Source organism: Platalea leucorodia, assembly GCF_965183815.1.
Source record: "Platalea leucorodia genome assembly, chromosome: Z".
Lineage (NCBI taxonomy): Eukaryota > Metazoa > Chordata > Aves > Pelecaniformes > Threskiornithidae > Platalea > Platalea leucorodia.
Window position 1 is genome coordinate 18130471 of NC_138858.1, and position 17591 is coordinate 18148061.

Genomic DNA, 17591 nt, shown 5'->3' on the forward strand with positions numbered 1-17591 from the left:
GGTAAACTAATTACTTACTATAATCAGCTGTTTTTCTGGAGGTGAACAGAATAGTATTAGATCTCAGATTCCAATTTCTGGAACAGGCATCAGAGACTATTAATATAACTACAGAGACAAAATTAGTGTCTTCAATGTAAAACAAACAAGCAAGATGTCTTTTGCTTGTTTTTAATTTTTTTATGCTCTTACTAGTCTCTGAACTGTCTTATCCCTTGCAGTCTTTGCTGTTTTTTTCCTTTCAACACATTCTTGGATTATATAACTCTTTGTCATGATACATATTTAAAATCTATTCATTTTTTATTCCTTCTTTAAGATTGTTTTACTACATTGTATGCAACATATACTGTCAACCTTATATAAAATACAGAAACAATTGCCAGTGATAAATCTTGCATGTGCTTCAAAGTTGGATAAAGTGTTTATATCTGATTTTAGGCTGCCCTACAGCATTATTAAGCGGAACAGTTATTACAATCCAGTACAGAACAGTCTGTATATACAGATGGCTGTTTATTAACCACAAGATAATAGTTTAACACAAATCTCTCCTACCTGGTTTTGCTTAAACTACAAGTGGTCATGTTTCTTCAAATACCCAGGTGTCACAGATGGTGTGATGCACTTCACTGGTAAGAGAGAAGCAGCAATATGTTTATTGATAACAAAGTTTGATAGTAATGCAACAGTGGTTTAACAAGATTCGATGGCAAGGTACACTGGATTATTTACTGCCTAGGGGCCAGGGTCAGGCAAGACTGTCAGGGAGAACCTCCTGTTGAGTCACGAGGTTCAGAAAGGACGCCCTTACTTTCTAAACTCCTTCTTAGAGAGGAGTCTAGATGCAGCTGGATCCAGACTTAGCCTCAGACTTGGTCAACAGTTTATGTCTAAAGGATTATATATGCGCAATCAATCCTTATATGACTTAGCTAAGATTTCAAAGTTTAGCATGCTGTTTGTCACTTACTGAGGATCTGTTGCGGCAAGGAATCTTTCAACCTCGAGGAGTAACTTTGAGAGGTGTCCCTACTCAAGGGGAGATCCTGGCGTGCAGCCCACTGCCATGCAGGAGAGCTCAAAGGGCTCTTGGGCTGCTCACTCTTTATGGGGGTAAGATGATTGACCCATAGTCATATTTGCATACCGACCACAGATGCCAATTTCTTCCAAATCTGGCTTGAGTCGGCATGGACCAGTGCTGTGGTCAGGTGGGCACATTACCATAAATTAGCCCTTGGCTATTGTGTGTTATCTTTCCCCCCCCCGCCAACCCCCCCCCCCCCCCCCCCCCCCCCCGAGTCCACCTTGAGGCGGATGCAGCCATCAAGACCCAGATGCACCCTCATGGGCACCAGTGGTGGTTATCACTTTATCAGAGTTACGGGGGGGGGCGGGGGGGGGGGGGGGGGGGGGGGGGGGGGAAGTCAGGTGGGGGTGCGGGGGGTGGGGCAGAGGGAGCACACAGCCACACCAGGAGTGATTTTTATTCTTCCTGAGAACATAACACTGTGTAGTAATGATCTAGTTCAGAAAGAGGAAATCTCTCATCCATATGAGAAAGTAAACTAGTATTTGAAAGATATGTACATGAATTTGAAGTTATATTGGGGGTGGGTGGGTTATCGCAGGTGTTTACTTACATTGAGATATTTAACCGTATTATTTTTTGAAAGATACTATACTTTACCAATGAAACACTATCAAATAAGTTGTAAGGTTAAACTAGAACATCAAGGTTAAACTGTGACACCAACAAAAGAGAGCTGGACTCCATCTGGTCCTCCATACAGTGTCTGCAGGAGGCTTTGCTTCCTTAACCTCAAAGCACTGACTTTGACTGTAGCCAAAAAGGGTATTTGTAGCTTCTGTCTGCAACTATTCCTCCAATGTATTTTCTAGCAGCCTGGAAATTGTGCAGTCACATTGTCTATGCCTTTGTTTTACTGCATATTTCAGCTGTGTGAACTTCATGCCTTTTGAAGAAAATCTATCATTGCTTTTCGTTTTCCCCCCTTCCCGATACTGAAGGAAATCTCTTTGCACAATGGAGTTTAAGTCTTCTGTACAACTGCTTGCAGAGCTCGCAGCCTGGCAGACAACAGGAAGAGGAACAGTGAGGAGTGTAAGAAACTGAAGGCAGTCACAGGCAGAAACAAGCAGGCAGTCTGGGGACACCTCCAGCCTGCAGCAGAGGCGGAAGCTCTGGTTACTTCATGGCACTTGCAACTAGTCCGACAGGGGAAATGGGTTTCAGAATATATGCATGCACTTTACTAGGACAGACAGCTTGCCTCCAGCTATTGAGAGAGCTGCTAAGGCCATGTACAGGAGCCTCATCTCTACAATTAGCTAGACCCCAGCTCTCAGTGTTGCAATAATTTTAGCCATGTCCCATTACCTGTAGCAGTGATCAGCACACTGATGAGGAGACAAGGGGAATGTTTCTTGGCAGAAATGATCTAGAACTCAGTTTCTGCTATACAAGCACAGTTGCTTAGGAAACAAAAATATGTATGATGGGAGGCAACTTTTAAATTAAAGCTAAACCATCCACTTTTGTTGTCCACTTGGCTTATGTATGTAGCACACTTCCTCTCTTGTTCACCTGTTGTGTTTAAGCCCCCCCCCCCCCCGCCATTTCCCAAAGCACTTAACCCCACCCATCTCCCGGAAGACCACAAACAAAATTGTACCGATCAATTTGACAATGGGTCATAGAACCCAAAGAACCTGCACAGCCAAAAGGCAGTTTTTAGCTTTCAAAAATACTGAATATACAAGGCCTCAGATAACTGACTAGTTCTGATTATATGCAGTTAGAGGGCAGCAGTACACACCTCGCACGGTTCTGTTCTCACTTGGATGTCTATTATTTGCTATGATCTCAGAGACAATTAGATATCAAGGTGGGATTTAGCAAATCCTATCACTTCAAATCCTTTTTACACTTTGTAGTATGAAGTTATGAAGCATAAACTTGCTCCTTTTCTCCCAGTTATTTCTGGATGTAAATCAGAAAGTAAATGCACAGAATAGTTAAAGAAAGCTGCAAAAGGCCACATAAAATGCTTTATTCTTTGGACTCACTGGGAGAAGTTTGATTCTAATACACTGTTTTTATCAGTAGAAAATATTTCAGAATAACCTGGTAAATCGACTAAAAACTAAAGCTGAATACCGCAACGGACAAAGAATGAATACAAGTATATAGGTCTCCACACTCATTTCTTCCTGAAGAATTAGAAATGCTACATTACTTTCTTAAAATGTAATATGGCCATAGGACAATACATAATTTTAAAATGTGAAAGAATTTAATGAGCCATATGCTACTAAAGGAAATGAGTTTCTGAACTTGTGATCAAATGCTTGTATGGAGAGTAACTATGCCCTTTTTTTCCTGCAATATTTTTCTGAATTATATTCTCACAAGTGGTGTTTAAAATAATTTATTGGATAGTATTGCCATTCCTCCCGGTAGGAGGACAGAAGTGAGGGATGGTCTTAACAAGAATTGCTTCTATGGATAGCCCAGTGGGGAAGCTCACCTCATCAAAAATGCTGGTGTTTATTTAGGTGGAACAATGACATTTGTTATTCCAGGCTAGCCAAAGGAGGCAGCTGCTTCACTCGGGGCTCTGTGCCCTCATAAACTGGGACCCACAAATCTGTTCCCAGACTATGTGGAAAATGGTTTTGACAGTATGGTTTACACTACCACTGTGAGCATTCCTTCCTCATTAGTTTGTGTCCTTACCCACTTGGCAGCCTGCCCCTCTCCAGATCCGAGCTCTCCTTGCCATCTCTGCGGTAAAGAAGTAACTGAGATAATTGCATCATGTTATTTGGCCTTCTGTTTTCTAAAACTCCACTTTGTGATTGTCCTGGTTTTGGCTGGGATAGAGCTAATTTTCTTCTCTGTAGCTGGTATAGTGCTGTGTTTTGGATTTAGGATGAGAATAGTGTTGATAACACATTGATGTTTTACTTGTTGTTAAGCAGTGCTTACACCAGTCAAGGCCTTTTCAGCTTCCCATGCCCTGCCAGGTGCACAAGAAGCTGGGAGGGGGCACAGCCAGGGGCAGTGCTGACCCAGACTGGCCAAGGGGCTGTTCCATACCATATGACGTCATGCTCAGTATATAAAGCTGGGGGAAGAAGAAGGAAGGGGGGACACACACTCAGAGTGATGGCGTTTGTCTGCCCAAGTAACCATTACGCGTGATGGAGCCCTGCTTTCCTGGGGATGGCTGAACACCTGCCTGCCGATGGGAAGGAGTGAATGAATTCCTTGCTTTGCTTTGCTTCCTTGCACAGCTTTTGTTTTACCTATTAAACTGTCTTTATCTCAACCCACCAGTTTTCTCACTTTTAGTCTTCCAATTCTCTCCCCCATCCCACTGTGAAGGGAGTGAGCGAGCGGCTGCGTGGGGCTTAGTTGCCAGCTGGGGTTAAACCACAACAGTGATGAATTATTGTGTCCTTCTCACATCAAATGTTTCATGCAGTACAGCTCAACTGGCATTTTTTTAGGACCCCTGATGTGAAGTGACATACTCTGTACTTCAGTAGAAGGTTTATGTTTTAGACTATAAGATTTATGTTCTTGCCTGTGCAAGGGATAAGTAGACTACTTGACCGTAATCAGTGTATGTGAGATCAGATTTGGACTTGGGAAACTTCTCAGAATAGCTACAACCTGTCAATGGGGATTGCTGTGGTCCTGTCCCCTCTCTTGAATCAGCATGTTGCTTAATGTATAGTTTTGTAATAAGCCACTTCAAGAGCTGATCTTGTTGAAAATTGCTTTTTATGTATACCTGATTCTTGGTTTCATTCCCCGCACCAGCTCATTGTGGGTTTGTACAAGCTCCAGTGCTGGTCTAGCAAAGGGGCTTAAAACACACAGCCAAAGGTAGAAGGTGAGTGGACTGTGAAAGCTTGAACTTAATCTGTGAAATTTCATCATCATTTTGGAGAGGAAGAGGAGAGGGCAATGAAGGAGATATCTTGTACAGTATGTTGCAGTGGCTGTTGTTTACATTCACATATAAATTAATATTCAAAGTTTAGTCTGGCTTTTTTCTTTTCTCTCTTTATCCTCTTTTGTGTTTGTTTCCCTGCTTGTATGTATGTTTAAAAATCATCTTTTTTATAGCCATTTTCATTGATCATATTTTGAGAAACTAGAGAACGCTAATGACTACGTCAATGAAATATTTTTCTGAGAGTTAAGGATTTCCAAACTCCAGAGGTGTTCAGACTATACCTCATTTTCCTGGACATTCCTCTTACTTATTCCTTCTTCCTTCTTAGGAGAGTATCAGAGTGATATATGAACAATTGCTCTTTTTATCAAGTAACAAAAATGCCTTCTAAGGGAGATCTTGAATTATTTATTCTGGTTAATGGCTAGATTTTTTTCCCCAGCAGAAAATAATCTCCTGCATTGAGTAATGTGGCTAGTGCATTCACTCCAGATATGGGAAAGTTGAACTGAGTTCATTCTTCTTCAGGAGACAGACCTTATGCTTCTAAACAAAGTGCCATAATACCCAGCTCTCAGATGAATGCTCTTGCTCTGCGCTTGTAAAGCTCTTTTTCTCTCTAAACCAAATGTACATTGAGCAAGGGCCTGGAGTCCTCCTGACCGACTGTTCAAACAACAGCGCTGAAGTTTTATTACTTCTTTGTTCCAATCAAGGCAGGAACAAAACCAAACCTGGCTTCTGCCAAGTATTTAGCTAGGAGCTGAGGTAATTTTGTAGAGTGGGGTGCTCTCGTTGAAGCTGTTTCACCTTCTATAAAATACTTCAATAAATGTCGAGAGGCCAAGATGTGAGATATTGACATGAGGTCTTCTCAGGCCTTGTAGGCTACAGAATAAAAGGATGTTTCTTCAAATGAGTGTTCCAAAATGAAACTTTTTGCTTCAGGCTGAAAAGATCAATTTTGTGTTAAATGGACCAGAACTTCTCTATGTCCTATTTCAATCACAAAAAGAGATGACAAATACAAGTTTAGCTTGATATAAACCAAATATGATTTTCCTTTTTCTTTAACAGCAGAAGTCCCATTTGAAAGGACTGCAGAATGCTGAAGACCTTCGCCCTGCCATTTTTATGTATCAGTTCTTCATTATTTAAACACCTTTATGTGAACAGCTATCAAGTAGGTATTGCTTGAAAATTGTTCACTCTGGTATTTTTAATCATTTATAATCCTTTATCTATGATATGTGTTGGAGTTATGTTACATAATATTGTGTCTTTCTTGACCATGTAAACCAATGAAAATAACTTTCTGGCTCAAACGTAAATACTAAGACTGGTACCAGAATTATCATGGCTGCATATTGACATCATCCAATAAAACAATCCTGCTGAATATTTTTTAAAACAAGCTAGTATAAGGGGTGGGACTATAGCCAAATTGTAAGGGATTTGTAAATGTCTCCATGAATAATTTTTCCTACTATTTACCCAGCTCTCCTCTTGTGACTGAGTTTACTGAAATGCATAAATCAGTGCTGAGTATTTTAGGAGTCTACCCAGCTGTATTTCTCTTTTAGCATTTTCTTGTCAGTATGAAATATTGTGCCAAGAGCTATATCTGTGTAGTTTACAGAATTTAGATAATTATGTGGGAAGATGAAAAATTAATTTAATAAGAAAAGAAAAATATGGTTTATAGTATAGGACTGTCCATAGCTGCATAAAAAAATCACCAAGACAGAAGAACCAAGATAAATCTCCTTATGTAACATTTTATCACTGTTTTACACACCAAAACCTCATAGAGCACCTCTATAAAACTGTAATAGTTTAAAGACAATGATGAACATATTAATAATTGATTTTGGGGAAGGGCAAATGTTTATGGGAAATTTCTTTTTAGCCTTAAAATATTTTGAAAGAGTTATGTGCTAGCCTCATGGTTTTCACCATTTTGAAAGAAAAAAAGGAAAGCATCAAATGTAAAATGCTATATAAAAAATAAAAAAACTGAAGTTTACATCCTGAAATCAGTAATTATGACCTAGTTTCAGCTGTGGCTGTTTTTCTGTACTATTCCCACAGAGCAAGGATAGTTGTATAATTAAGCTAGTCTATTTACACAAATATATACTTTATGTTGTGAATGTTAGAAGAAATGGTCTCATACTACAGAAACCTTAATATAAACACACTGTAAGCCTTGTAAAACAACCTTAGTCACAAGACAGCTCACTACATTTTATAATAAATTTAATTGGTGTTTATGGGTGTTAGATGGGACAAAATAAACACAAAGTTCAACCAAAACAGATGGGACTCCAACAGGATTTGTAAAATGGGTTACTTCACTGCTGGCAGCCTAGATCTCATTTCGGAGAAAAATCAAAGCAGACTTGAGGAAGAAGAAGAAAGAGAAAAAGGTCAGACAGAATATCTGAAAACCACAGTTAATCCAGAAACTTTTTTTTGCATGTTCTTCCTCATTAATTTTGTGGTTTTAAATAATACGGCACCCCTCTGGGCTAAGGCAGAGGAGGTGCCTACAAGACGATACCTTTATTTTACTTTTAGGATATAACCTTGGTCTTATTGCGTGTTTTGTGTATCAGAGAAGGAACTGAGAAGGTAGATAGTATTGTAAATGCTCAAACCCATACACTGTATAGGCATTGCTTCATTAATGGGGATATCCCAACCTCCTTCCTCACAAAGGTATTTATGAATCTTTTCAAGAATGACAGTGCGTTACTTTGGTATCCTTTTCAAGAATAGGTTGTATTTAAGGAGACTTGCTTTTAGTATTAATTTAAATAATATTATTAGAAATATGTAGAAATAATATTACTGGAATAGGCAAAGCTTCACTAGGCTTACAGAAAATGCCACTTTTTTTATATGCTGCACACAAACCTATGGGTTTTGAAAATCAAAGTACGGATGTGGCACAACTAAGACCTGTGTTAAAAAACTAATTAATCATTTCATTTTAATTCATAACTTGTCTTGCTTGCATCTGTGGAACTACTCATGCCGAAAGCTTCGATGTGATTTGCAAAAGCAAGGTCTTCATTATTGATGTTCAATACCCATGGACATGATTTTTTTTAATAAGGAGCAAGAATACTGACATGATCTCCCTTAAAAAAAAATCAAGTGAAGTACTTTTAAATATTTCTTCTCTTCCAAGTAAAAGCAATCCTACTCCTTTTCTCCCAGTTATTTCTGAACTTTTTTTATTAACTCCTCTACCTTTTTCCTCCACTTCCTCCTTTCCCTTCCCCCTGCCACACTGTAGATTTACCTCAGACCAATCTTTTTGTTGTAAATATTGCAGACTTCTTTTTGCACTTGATATATATGTCCTTGAGGGGTGTCAGGTTTTGTTTCATGGCCACTTCATCTGTTTCTTTCTGTTTCTATCTTGTAGACAGCCAGCAGTGTCAACACTGGACATCTGAAACTGGTCAGTTTCTGATCATCTACTGAAAAGCCTTCTGAAGTTAGCACACGGTTTTAAAAGGAAAGACATCTACTTGATATGTGGTAAGCATGATTTTGTACAAAGCACAGCAAATACCTGAAAGGGAGTGGATTTATTTCTCAAAATACTTTGGTGGTTTTGATTTATAACTCCACAGACTTTTTGCCTAAGATTTTTTTAATTGTTGCAGTTTGTTTGGGATATAGCAGAGACTGCAGATTTTTACTAGTTTAGATTATAGTGTTATTTAGCTTAGCAGTGACTTCTGCATTCTGGATACTGTTGGCTCATGCTGTTCTTCAGCGTTAAGATAACAGGGAAACGAGGGAACGGGTTGACTTGTAGTAATCATGAACATGGCCTGCAAACAAATTACCTGGATAACTACCAAAAGATATGGTCAATGGGGTGAATACTGTACACGTTTTGGCTGTGTTTCCTAGCAGCTAAAATAATAAGCAAAAACCCACACAATGTCCTCCTTTGTATGAGCTTAATGTTAAATACAATGTCTGAGCTATTATTTATAAAGAAAAAAACCGACTCTGGCTCCTGCCAGGTTACACAACTGTTTTACCAGATGAGAAACAACCATAAAAGATGGCCTATAAACAGTTAAAAAGCCAAACCCCTTTTCTTAGCCATAGGGGCGCTGGACAGGAGACTGTGGGGAAGTGACTAAGGAAGACACCTGTATGGAGTCTGAAAGTTAGGCTGTTGTATGCAAACTTGGGATGCTTGTGGTAAGAGTTAGATGAGACAGTTGCATACACTCATTAATTATTGTAAATGTCACTTTCTTTTATGTTTAGTTCCTTAAGATTAAAGAGTGCCTTGGTTTAAGAAGACTGACTGAACATTGCATTAACCCCCGGTTCCAGTGTTTTGAAGGGAACAAATCCAGGCACCCAAATCTAATTACATCTGTGAGGTTAAATGCAGTTGGTTGTGCAGCAGTAGCTGAGCAAACACTAAATGAGTTTGCTTGAGTACAGGAAGCCGTGTGGTTGCAGCAGCATGAAACTCTGCATGTGCTAATTTTCCCTCTTTTTCAGCCTCTCATTTTGTTTGGTCAGAGATCAAAACAGTACCCCACAGCTTGCAGTATAAATGAGACATGGTCTACTGATGGAATTAGTCCTCAGTTTCTAAGGGCTAATCTTGCAAGGTCCTGAGTGCTTACCACCCTATTAATTTCAGGTAAATTGAGAGTAGTTGACAATTCATTTTAATTTGGGGTTACAAATTCTTAGTTAAGATCAGGCACAGGTTGGCTGCAATGGAGGTTGTTACAGCAGGAAAGCATCAGTACCTGATAACAGATGGTGACATGGTGAATCATATTTACTGTTGCAGAAAATGGACTAAATGGAATATTTTTAGCAAGGTAAGTATTTTACAGTTTGAGTACTTTCTGGCATGACTGTTTGCAATTAAGAAATTGCAATCTGGATATTGGCAACAGAGGAGTTTTGTTTTAAGGCTTTTTAACCATGTATTGCTCAGCAACTGAGAAATTTGCCAGGTAATAAGTTCAGGTGCGGTACATGACACCAGTAATACTACAGATTTCAGAAATAGTCTGCATACCCTTGAGCCATTCACTAAACTTTATCGCTTGGGACTAAATGTGAATTGGGAGAAGCAGTGCTTACATGCTGTCCATGGGCGTAAATGCAGCTATTCTGTGAGCACAGCTAAGCCCTCCAGGTTCCATGCACAGTGAATGGGAGCAGTAAAGCTCTTGGAAAGGAGATTTAGAATAGTTGTAAAAGGAGCACAGCCCACGGCCAAGTAAGGAATGGAGCTGAAATTCTGCCTCTGGCCTGGGCTTAGGTGCTTATCTGCACTCCTGAGATAGGCGGCTCAGACTGATTGCGCAGCCATTTGTTATGCTCAGGCAGGATGGTGAACCTTCAGGACTGATCACTGCTTGACCTTAGGGTGTAACTGATGAGAGGCAGTTGCGGGGACAGTAAGCCTCAACTTAATGTCAGCTATGAGTATACACCCACAACTCTCAACTTCTAGAGAAATATTCTAGCTACTGGGCAACAGAGTAATCAAGATGGAGGCCCCGTTACTTGCCTTACTGAGTACTGCCACTGTGCAGCCAGAAATGTCCATGATTCATGGAAATAATGAGGATGCTGGCAAGAGGCAACTTACTTCAGGAGCTGGTGGGAAACACAGGGTTCCCCGTCTGAATTTGTTTGTGACTGACATGAGAAAGTCATGGATAAAAGGTTTAGAAATATTCCTGCTTGCTTCTCTTACAAAACACCAGTTTCTGTAGAGAAAGCTCCATTTTAGCCCTCTTCCTTGAGCTGCTCAAGTGAGCTGCCAAGAGTGAGGTGGAAGAGGGGAACTGAATGGATGGGATAGACAGAAGTAAAAGTTGAAAAGATACTAATGAGATCCAGTAGAAAAAAAAATAAGGTCTTAATGGTGTGAGAGTTAGTAAGGAAAGAAAAAAGGAATAGGAGAAATAAGGCAGAGCCTGAAAGATGAGAGGACATTACTGAAGGAGGAAAAAACAAGAACAAGTTAAAACCATCATTAGAAAGTGTAATGCTAAGAGTTACAATAAATTGTGGTATCATTTGGGACTCTGATTGCATGATTTATTGAGCATTGCTAGTAGCATTTATCATGCCAGCAGACATAGGCTTAGCTATTGTGGGCCTCAGTGACATCTGGAAGGATGAGTACTTGGTCTTTGATGGAAAGTTAGAGGTCACTGTCACAGCAAACCACACATCTGTGTGTAGCACATCCTCTGTGTGTACATCTTTTTGTTTTGTTTGAGGTGTCTATGGCTGCTGTTTAATATATTTTTTAAAAAAGAAAAAAAATACAATTGCTTTGGAAATTTCAACATTGAATTGAAAAAAATAAGCCTCGGTCCTCTGGTACATCACTTCAATGCTTTTTTTTTTCCCTCCATTGCTATTCCGAAAGAAAAAAAGCAAATAAAATATGTAATGTTAAAATATGTTAGATGAAGGTTTTTTCACCCCCTAGGCCAGATGAGACAGCTTAAAATAATTTTTAAAAACTTAGGGAGGATTGGACAGGTGATAGTTTAAGCTATTGTTTCATATTGTAATCTAAGTCATTACTTCAGTTTTATCACACAAAAATATTTAAAGCTTTTATTAAAAATTATGCAGTATTTTAAGTCATGTTATTAATTCCACTTTAACTGTCATTCTTTTTTAAAAAGTAAAGGCTTTTTATCAATGGACCAGTGTTAACCCACTCCAAAAATCAGTTAAGATGCTTTACTCACAGTGAAATTCACTCTTAAATCATGACAGGTCCACCATGCTAGTGTGTTTTTAATCCAAGTCATCACAGCCTTATAGTGTGGGCCCAAAGAAGCCAATCTATTTATAACTTCACCATGATTTCAGTGGTTTTGTATTCTAGTAGGGACTGCTTTGGCTAAGGATTGCAGCTACACAGAGTGGCAATGACTACTTGGATGGACAACTGAGAGGAATGGTGTAGAGGACAGCTGACTTGCTATCTGTGTAAAACTGGAACAGGCTTAAAGAAAATGAACTGTAAACTCAAAGTATTTACTGGAATATTACAGCAGAATATTAGACTGTAACTGCTAATAATAGAGTTCTAGTGAAAATTATACTAAAGCTTAAAGCTAAGCATTTTTTTTATGCTTTGTGTCACCTCTCTGTTGGTGGGAACAGCTAAGTATTGCTCCTCCATCTCTCACAACTTATGCCTATGTTTTCAGACTTTAATGCCACGGTGTCATTTTGAGGAAGCTTACCAGAAGGGTAGCATTGTGTTTTATGCTGTAACAGTGGAATGGTATTGATTCTTTAAATATTCCACCTTCCAGAGCTCACCGTCTACAGAGATCAGTGAGCTTTGCTGTATTGGTGACTGGCAAATAGTCCTTGAAATTGGAGACAAAGCAGAGCTTTTGTTTTGTGCTAGAGTTTCATCTGGAGCATATAAAAGTGGAGACTTGTTTTTGTTATTGTTTTGGAGGGTTGATGGCAATTTTGTGTTCTGGAGGGTTTGTGATTCTTTTCCTTATCTCTCTGCCCTTTTGAATGCTCTCCCATATTAGAAATATTGGACAGATGCCATATCACATGGCCCCAAGTTCTGTATATTCCCTGCAAGTGCAAGTCTGCATGTGTATATTTTTCTTAAGACTTATAATATGTGTTTATATGCAACAGGAACATGTTTAGAAAAATATATGAAGAAGATACCTTGGGACAGAACAGGGTGTCCTGATGCTTACTGAATCATTTCTAACAGCTTTACTAATAGGTGGAAAGGGTTTTTTTCTGGCATAAAATGAAAAAAATCTGCTTACTTTAAAGGAGGCAGAACCCATCTACGAGCAGAAATCGGCTGACCTGTGCATTTCTTCAATAACTTTCTCAGTCGCTGCTCACGCATTATTGAAACACATTCAGTGTCCTCTCTCTTTCTCTCTTTAGATAATTTTCCCCATTACATTTTGAGCCAATCTTCTCACATAAATTTTATAATCATGTAGCTCCATGGATTTAAATTTCTTTTTACCTTATTTACACCTCTGTAAATGTTTTCAGGTTCCCAGGAATACAAACATAAAAGTTACTTGTGTTTCTTTTTTACTTAATTGGGGTAATCAGTTCAGTACAATCAAACTCAGCTGAGCTGAGCTGAGCTTGAGACAAAACTAGAAATGACATGAGTCAATTTTCCAAGACTGAAAAAGCAGTTGGAAAGACATACGCTGAAGTCCCTTGAGCCAAGACCATTACTTCCAAGACCAACTGTCCTATCATTCATGAAATTACTCGTAAAGCTCTTCAGAAAGTTTCTTCAAGAGGATGGTATAATGTACCTCGTTGCAAGGATTACAGCACGCATACAGATACTGTTGCAGTAACACTTAGGGTACCTGGATATCAGCAGCTTGTCAATCTTGACAGCTTTAGGGACGAACTCTAAAGATTCACCTTGATTTTCTAATACTTCCATTTTCAGTATTTTAATCAAGAGAATGACCTTGATATATAATCTAGTTTTTCCTCACTGAAACCAGCCATTCCTGCTGTAACACTACTAGAGTCATCAAGTAAATCAAGGGCCAAATTGGCTAAGAATCTAGAAATTTAAGAGCCACTTACAGTAAGTAACAATAGGAATAAATAACCAGCCATATTTCCAGACTTCTTGTTCTAGTCAGTTGATGCTGTGAAACCAGATACCAAGCATATTAGCTTTCTTGAAGACAGTGGTGTTTCTTTGTGGATGACTTTTCAATTCACTGTTACCAAGCCTATGAAAACAGTCTGAGGCTTAAAAAGGCAGTCAAGAATTGTTAATTGACACGACGCTGAGAAGAACCCTGTGGTCAGAAGCTGTGAGCAGAACTGTCAGCATAAATATCCTGTAACTATCTAATAACCTACCCCCCTTCCCGATCCACGTGGGAGGGATAAGAGAGACCTTTCTCTACAAGGTTCAGGACCAAAACCCCACCAGAATAAATCAAGTTCTGATTACATCTTCCAACTATGATTAAGGGGAAGGCAACAAACATGGCTGCTGACGTCCTAGCTTGAATAGCTAGAAAAACCTCTAGAAAAGCATCACTTGTTGACCAAGCTGGCATAACTTGACAGAATGACAGTGTCTTACCATATTGCACTGTATTTCTGACTACAGTGACAAGTTCTGTATCATGCCTTGGAAAAGTCTTGCTGCAGTAGAAAAGAATTCAGTGAACAGCACTGAAAAGTCATCTAGAAATCTCCCCTCAAAGATAAATTGTTTTCTTAGAGGCAGAGAGTCCTATCACATGATGGATTTTTTGTTCTCTTTAAACACTACATGCTTTTCCTTGTAATTTCCCTTCTGTTCCCTCCTTCAGACACAAAATTTTATCAAGATAGGAATAAATATGGAATCTTTTTATCCTTGCGTTTTTAGCTATTTCCAGTTAAGAATAAGAAAATGATGATTGTGTTTGTCCCGTGTTTGAAATCAACAATACATAATTAATACAGACTTGCTTAATGAAAAAACACTAAAACGACTGAGCTCAATAATGAATAATCCATGGGAACCGTTTAGAGCTGGGTGAATACGTAAAAACTGAATTCTGTGAATATTCTTTCAATTTTTTAAATCAAATCTGTTTCTACTACATCCACACCCGTTTTTATTAATTATTCGCTTTGCACTCTGATGAAGAGTATTTGGTTTTGCAGACTTGACCGTTCCCTCCGAGTTATACTACGGGTATTACTCCCATTGCATTAGCGCCCGAAGCCTCCAGCCTGGGTGAGCGCCGACTGCTAGGCACAGTCACGACAGCCCGAGTCCTCTCCCGAAACCCTCAGCTGTCAGAGACAGCTTTGCCGGAGACCGAGGGCAGAGGAGCGCGACTGAAAACCACGGCGGTGAGAGAGGGACTACCGACACGTTAATTCTCTTTTTATTGTTTCCACGGGCCCGCACCCCGGTCGACAGGAGGCAGGCGGAGGCCGGCAGCGGACGGCGCTCCGCTGAGGCCGGGCCGCCAGGCTCCCCTGCCCGGAGTAGGGCCAGCCAGGGGAGCTCTGCCCGCCGAGCCGGCGCCCGCCCGCGGTGCCGGGCAGGAGCGCAGCCGCCGCGGGGGCGGAAGGGCGCGGACGCCGGCGGAAGGGCGCCGGCGGCGGGGAGAGCCGCAGCGGGCCGCCCGCAGAGCCCGCCCCGCCGGCAGCCGGCGGTGCCCGGGGGCGGCTGCCGGGGGAGGCCGGCGCGGCCCCGCCGTGCCCGGGAAGGGCGCCGCGGGACGGCGCTCCCCGCCGGGACAAGGGGCGAGCGGGCCCCGCTCCCCGCCCCAGCCCGGCGGCCCCCGCCCGGCCGGGAAGCGCCCCGTTCCCCCGTGCCCCGCCGCCGCCGGCCTTGCTTCCTCCCCGGTGCCGGCCCGGGAGCCGCCCCGCCGCCCCGATCACTTGCCATTTGCCTTTCTCCGCTGCTCGGGAGGAGGCGGCAGCCTGTGCCCCGGGCCGGGGCGGGGGGAGGAGGCGAGGGCCGGCGGCGGGGCCGGGGCCATCGCGCCCGCCGCCTCCCGGGCCGCCCGCACGGCTCTGTGCATCCGCCTCTTCCTTCCCCCGCGCCGCCTCCGCCGGGGGAGCCGGCGGGGGCCGTACGTGCCGGGCCGGGAGCGAGGGGAGGGTCTGCGGCTCGGCGTCGCTGCAGCAGCGCCGGCCCCGCCGCGCCGCCAGGGACCGGGTGCGGGCGCCGCCGCCGCCGGCTCTGCGCGCTGCTGCTGCGCGGCGATCGCCGCTGCTGGCGGGAGGGGCCGGGATGTGAGCGGTCGGGTCGGCTCGGCCCCCCCTCCCCATTTTTCTCCCCCCCTCTCTCCTCCAAAAAAAGACCAAACCAGCCAGCCAACCCCAAAAAACCCAGAGGGCGTGGGGGGTGGGGGCGTCCCGTGTCGCCGCCGCCACCCTCCGCTGGATCCATTGTGAGGAAATTGCCATTCGCCGGCAGCGGCGGCACATCTGGGCGGGCACATCTGGGCATGCAACATCGGCTCCCGCCGCCTTCCTCCTCCGTCCTCCAGCCGGCCGAGCGGATCCCCCCGGGCCGCCGCGGAGACTCCTGCTCGCCAGCCCCAGGGTCCATCTTTCGGACTGAATATTAAAAACTGGCAGCGGGGGGGTGGGGTGGGGTGGCAATAAAGGCTGCTTTTTTTTTCCCCTGGGATTTATTTCATGGGGATGTGTTCAAGACAAGAGAGGATTCAGAAGGATATTGACGTTGTGATCCAAAAGTGCAAGGCGGAGAAGGACTGCCTGTTTGCAGGTGAGTTTCTCTCCCGGGCGCCAGGTTGGCGGCGCGGAGGCTGCCGCTGCCGCCGCCGCCCGCCCCCGACCCCGCTCCCGCCGCGGCGCGGCTGCCCGGGCCGTGCCCGTGCCCTTCGCGGCCGTTCCCGGGAGCGGGGGCCGCCGCCGAGCCGGCGTGTGCCAGCCCTCAGCCCCCTTCTTCCTCCTCCTCCTCTCCTTCCGAGGGCATGTGAGGGCAGATGGGACCAGGCGCCGGCCGGGAAGGGGTGGGGGGGGGCATCCCGAGGCAGGGAGCGTGGCAGCGGCCACACGCAAAACCGGGCGGGTGTGGGCGAGTGTGAGTGCGGGCGAGTGTGCGTGTGCGTGCCCCCCGCCGCCTGGCGCAGTCCGCGGCTGCCGGGGCGAACGCTCAGCCGAGCGCAGCCCCGGTGCTTGTGGCTCCGGCGGGCGCTACGCGGCCGGTTTCCGGGCGGCCGGGCTCCGGCCGTCCCCCGTGCCCGCCGCTGTCCCCGCACGCCCGCCCGGCTTCAGGGCCGCGGGCATGGCCAGCGGTAAACGCCCTCCCGGTCCCTGCAAACGCCCCCGCTCCGCGCTCGCCCGGGCTTTCGCGGCTTCCTCGGCGGTGCCGGTGCGGTGCCGGCCGCGCCGAGCCGAGCCGTCGCAGGAGCCCGGCTTGCGGCTGCCTGTTGCCGTTTCTGACAATGGAAATCCCTGCCGTTGCCATAGCAGCGGGCACTTGTTGCGAGGGGCCGGGGGGGAGATGCTGCATTTCCTCTGATTCACCCCGACCCCCCCCTCCGCCCGCCCCCGTGTCGGTAGCTGAATGCTGGTCTGTAAAACCTCGGCTGTTTCAGCCGAAATAAAGACAAGTTGTGATAACGCAGCTCTTTGTCTTTCAGATTTCAGGTACTCAGACTCCACCTTTACCTTCACCTATATTGGAGGCTCCAAAAGGTACTTTTTTTTACAGTAACGACTCCATTTCCTGCTGGCAGTGAGGTGCGGCAGTTCAATACCGTGGAAAGCTTTTTCTGTTTCCTTTCCTTTTGCAAGGAGGATCAGTAAATCATCTGCCTTCGTGCAAACGTAAACTGAGGAGGAAGTGTCGAGGGAGGTGACCAGAAAGGTGATCCTAGTTGTCAGAGGCTCATTTCTCTGAGTGCTGCACTGTGGAGCTTCACCGTTTCTCTTTTTTTAATTTATGTGGGTAACTAGAATTTCTGCTGTACGTAAACTTAACAGAAACACAGCAAAGGCATCAACATATGATTTAAAGTTAGTTCATGTTAAAAA

The 17591-nt window shown here is 43.8% G+C and overlaps 1 protein-coding gene across 1 annotated transcript in view; it reads left to right on the forward strand.

Moving 5' to 3' along the window:
- The first annotated feature begins 15774 nt into the window (after nucleotides 1-15774).
- PARP8 (poly(ADP-ribose) polymerase family member 8) overlaps nucleotides 15775-17591 on the forward strand; it is a 117739-nt gene continuing 115922 nt past the window's right edge. The window contains exons 1-2 of the mRNA XM_082335417.1: nucleotides 15775-16317; nucleotides 17198-17252. Coding sequence (XP_082191543.1) covers nucleotides 16227-16317; nucleotides 17198-17252 — 146 coding nt within the window. The 5' untranslated portion in view covers nucleotides 15775-16226. The remainder of the gene's footprint in view (nucleotides 16318-17197; nucleotides 17253-17591) is intronic.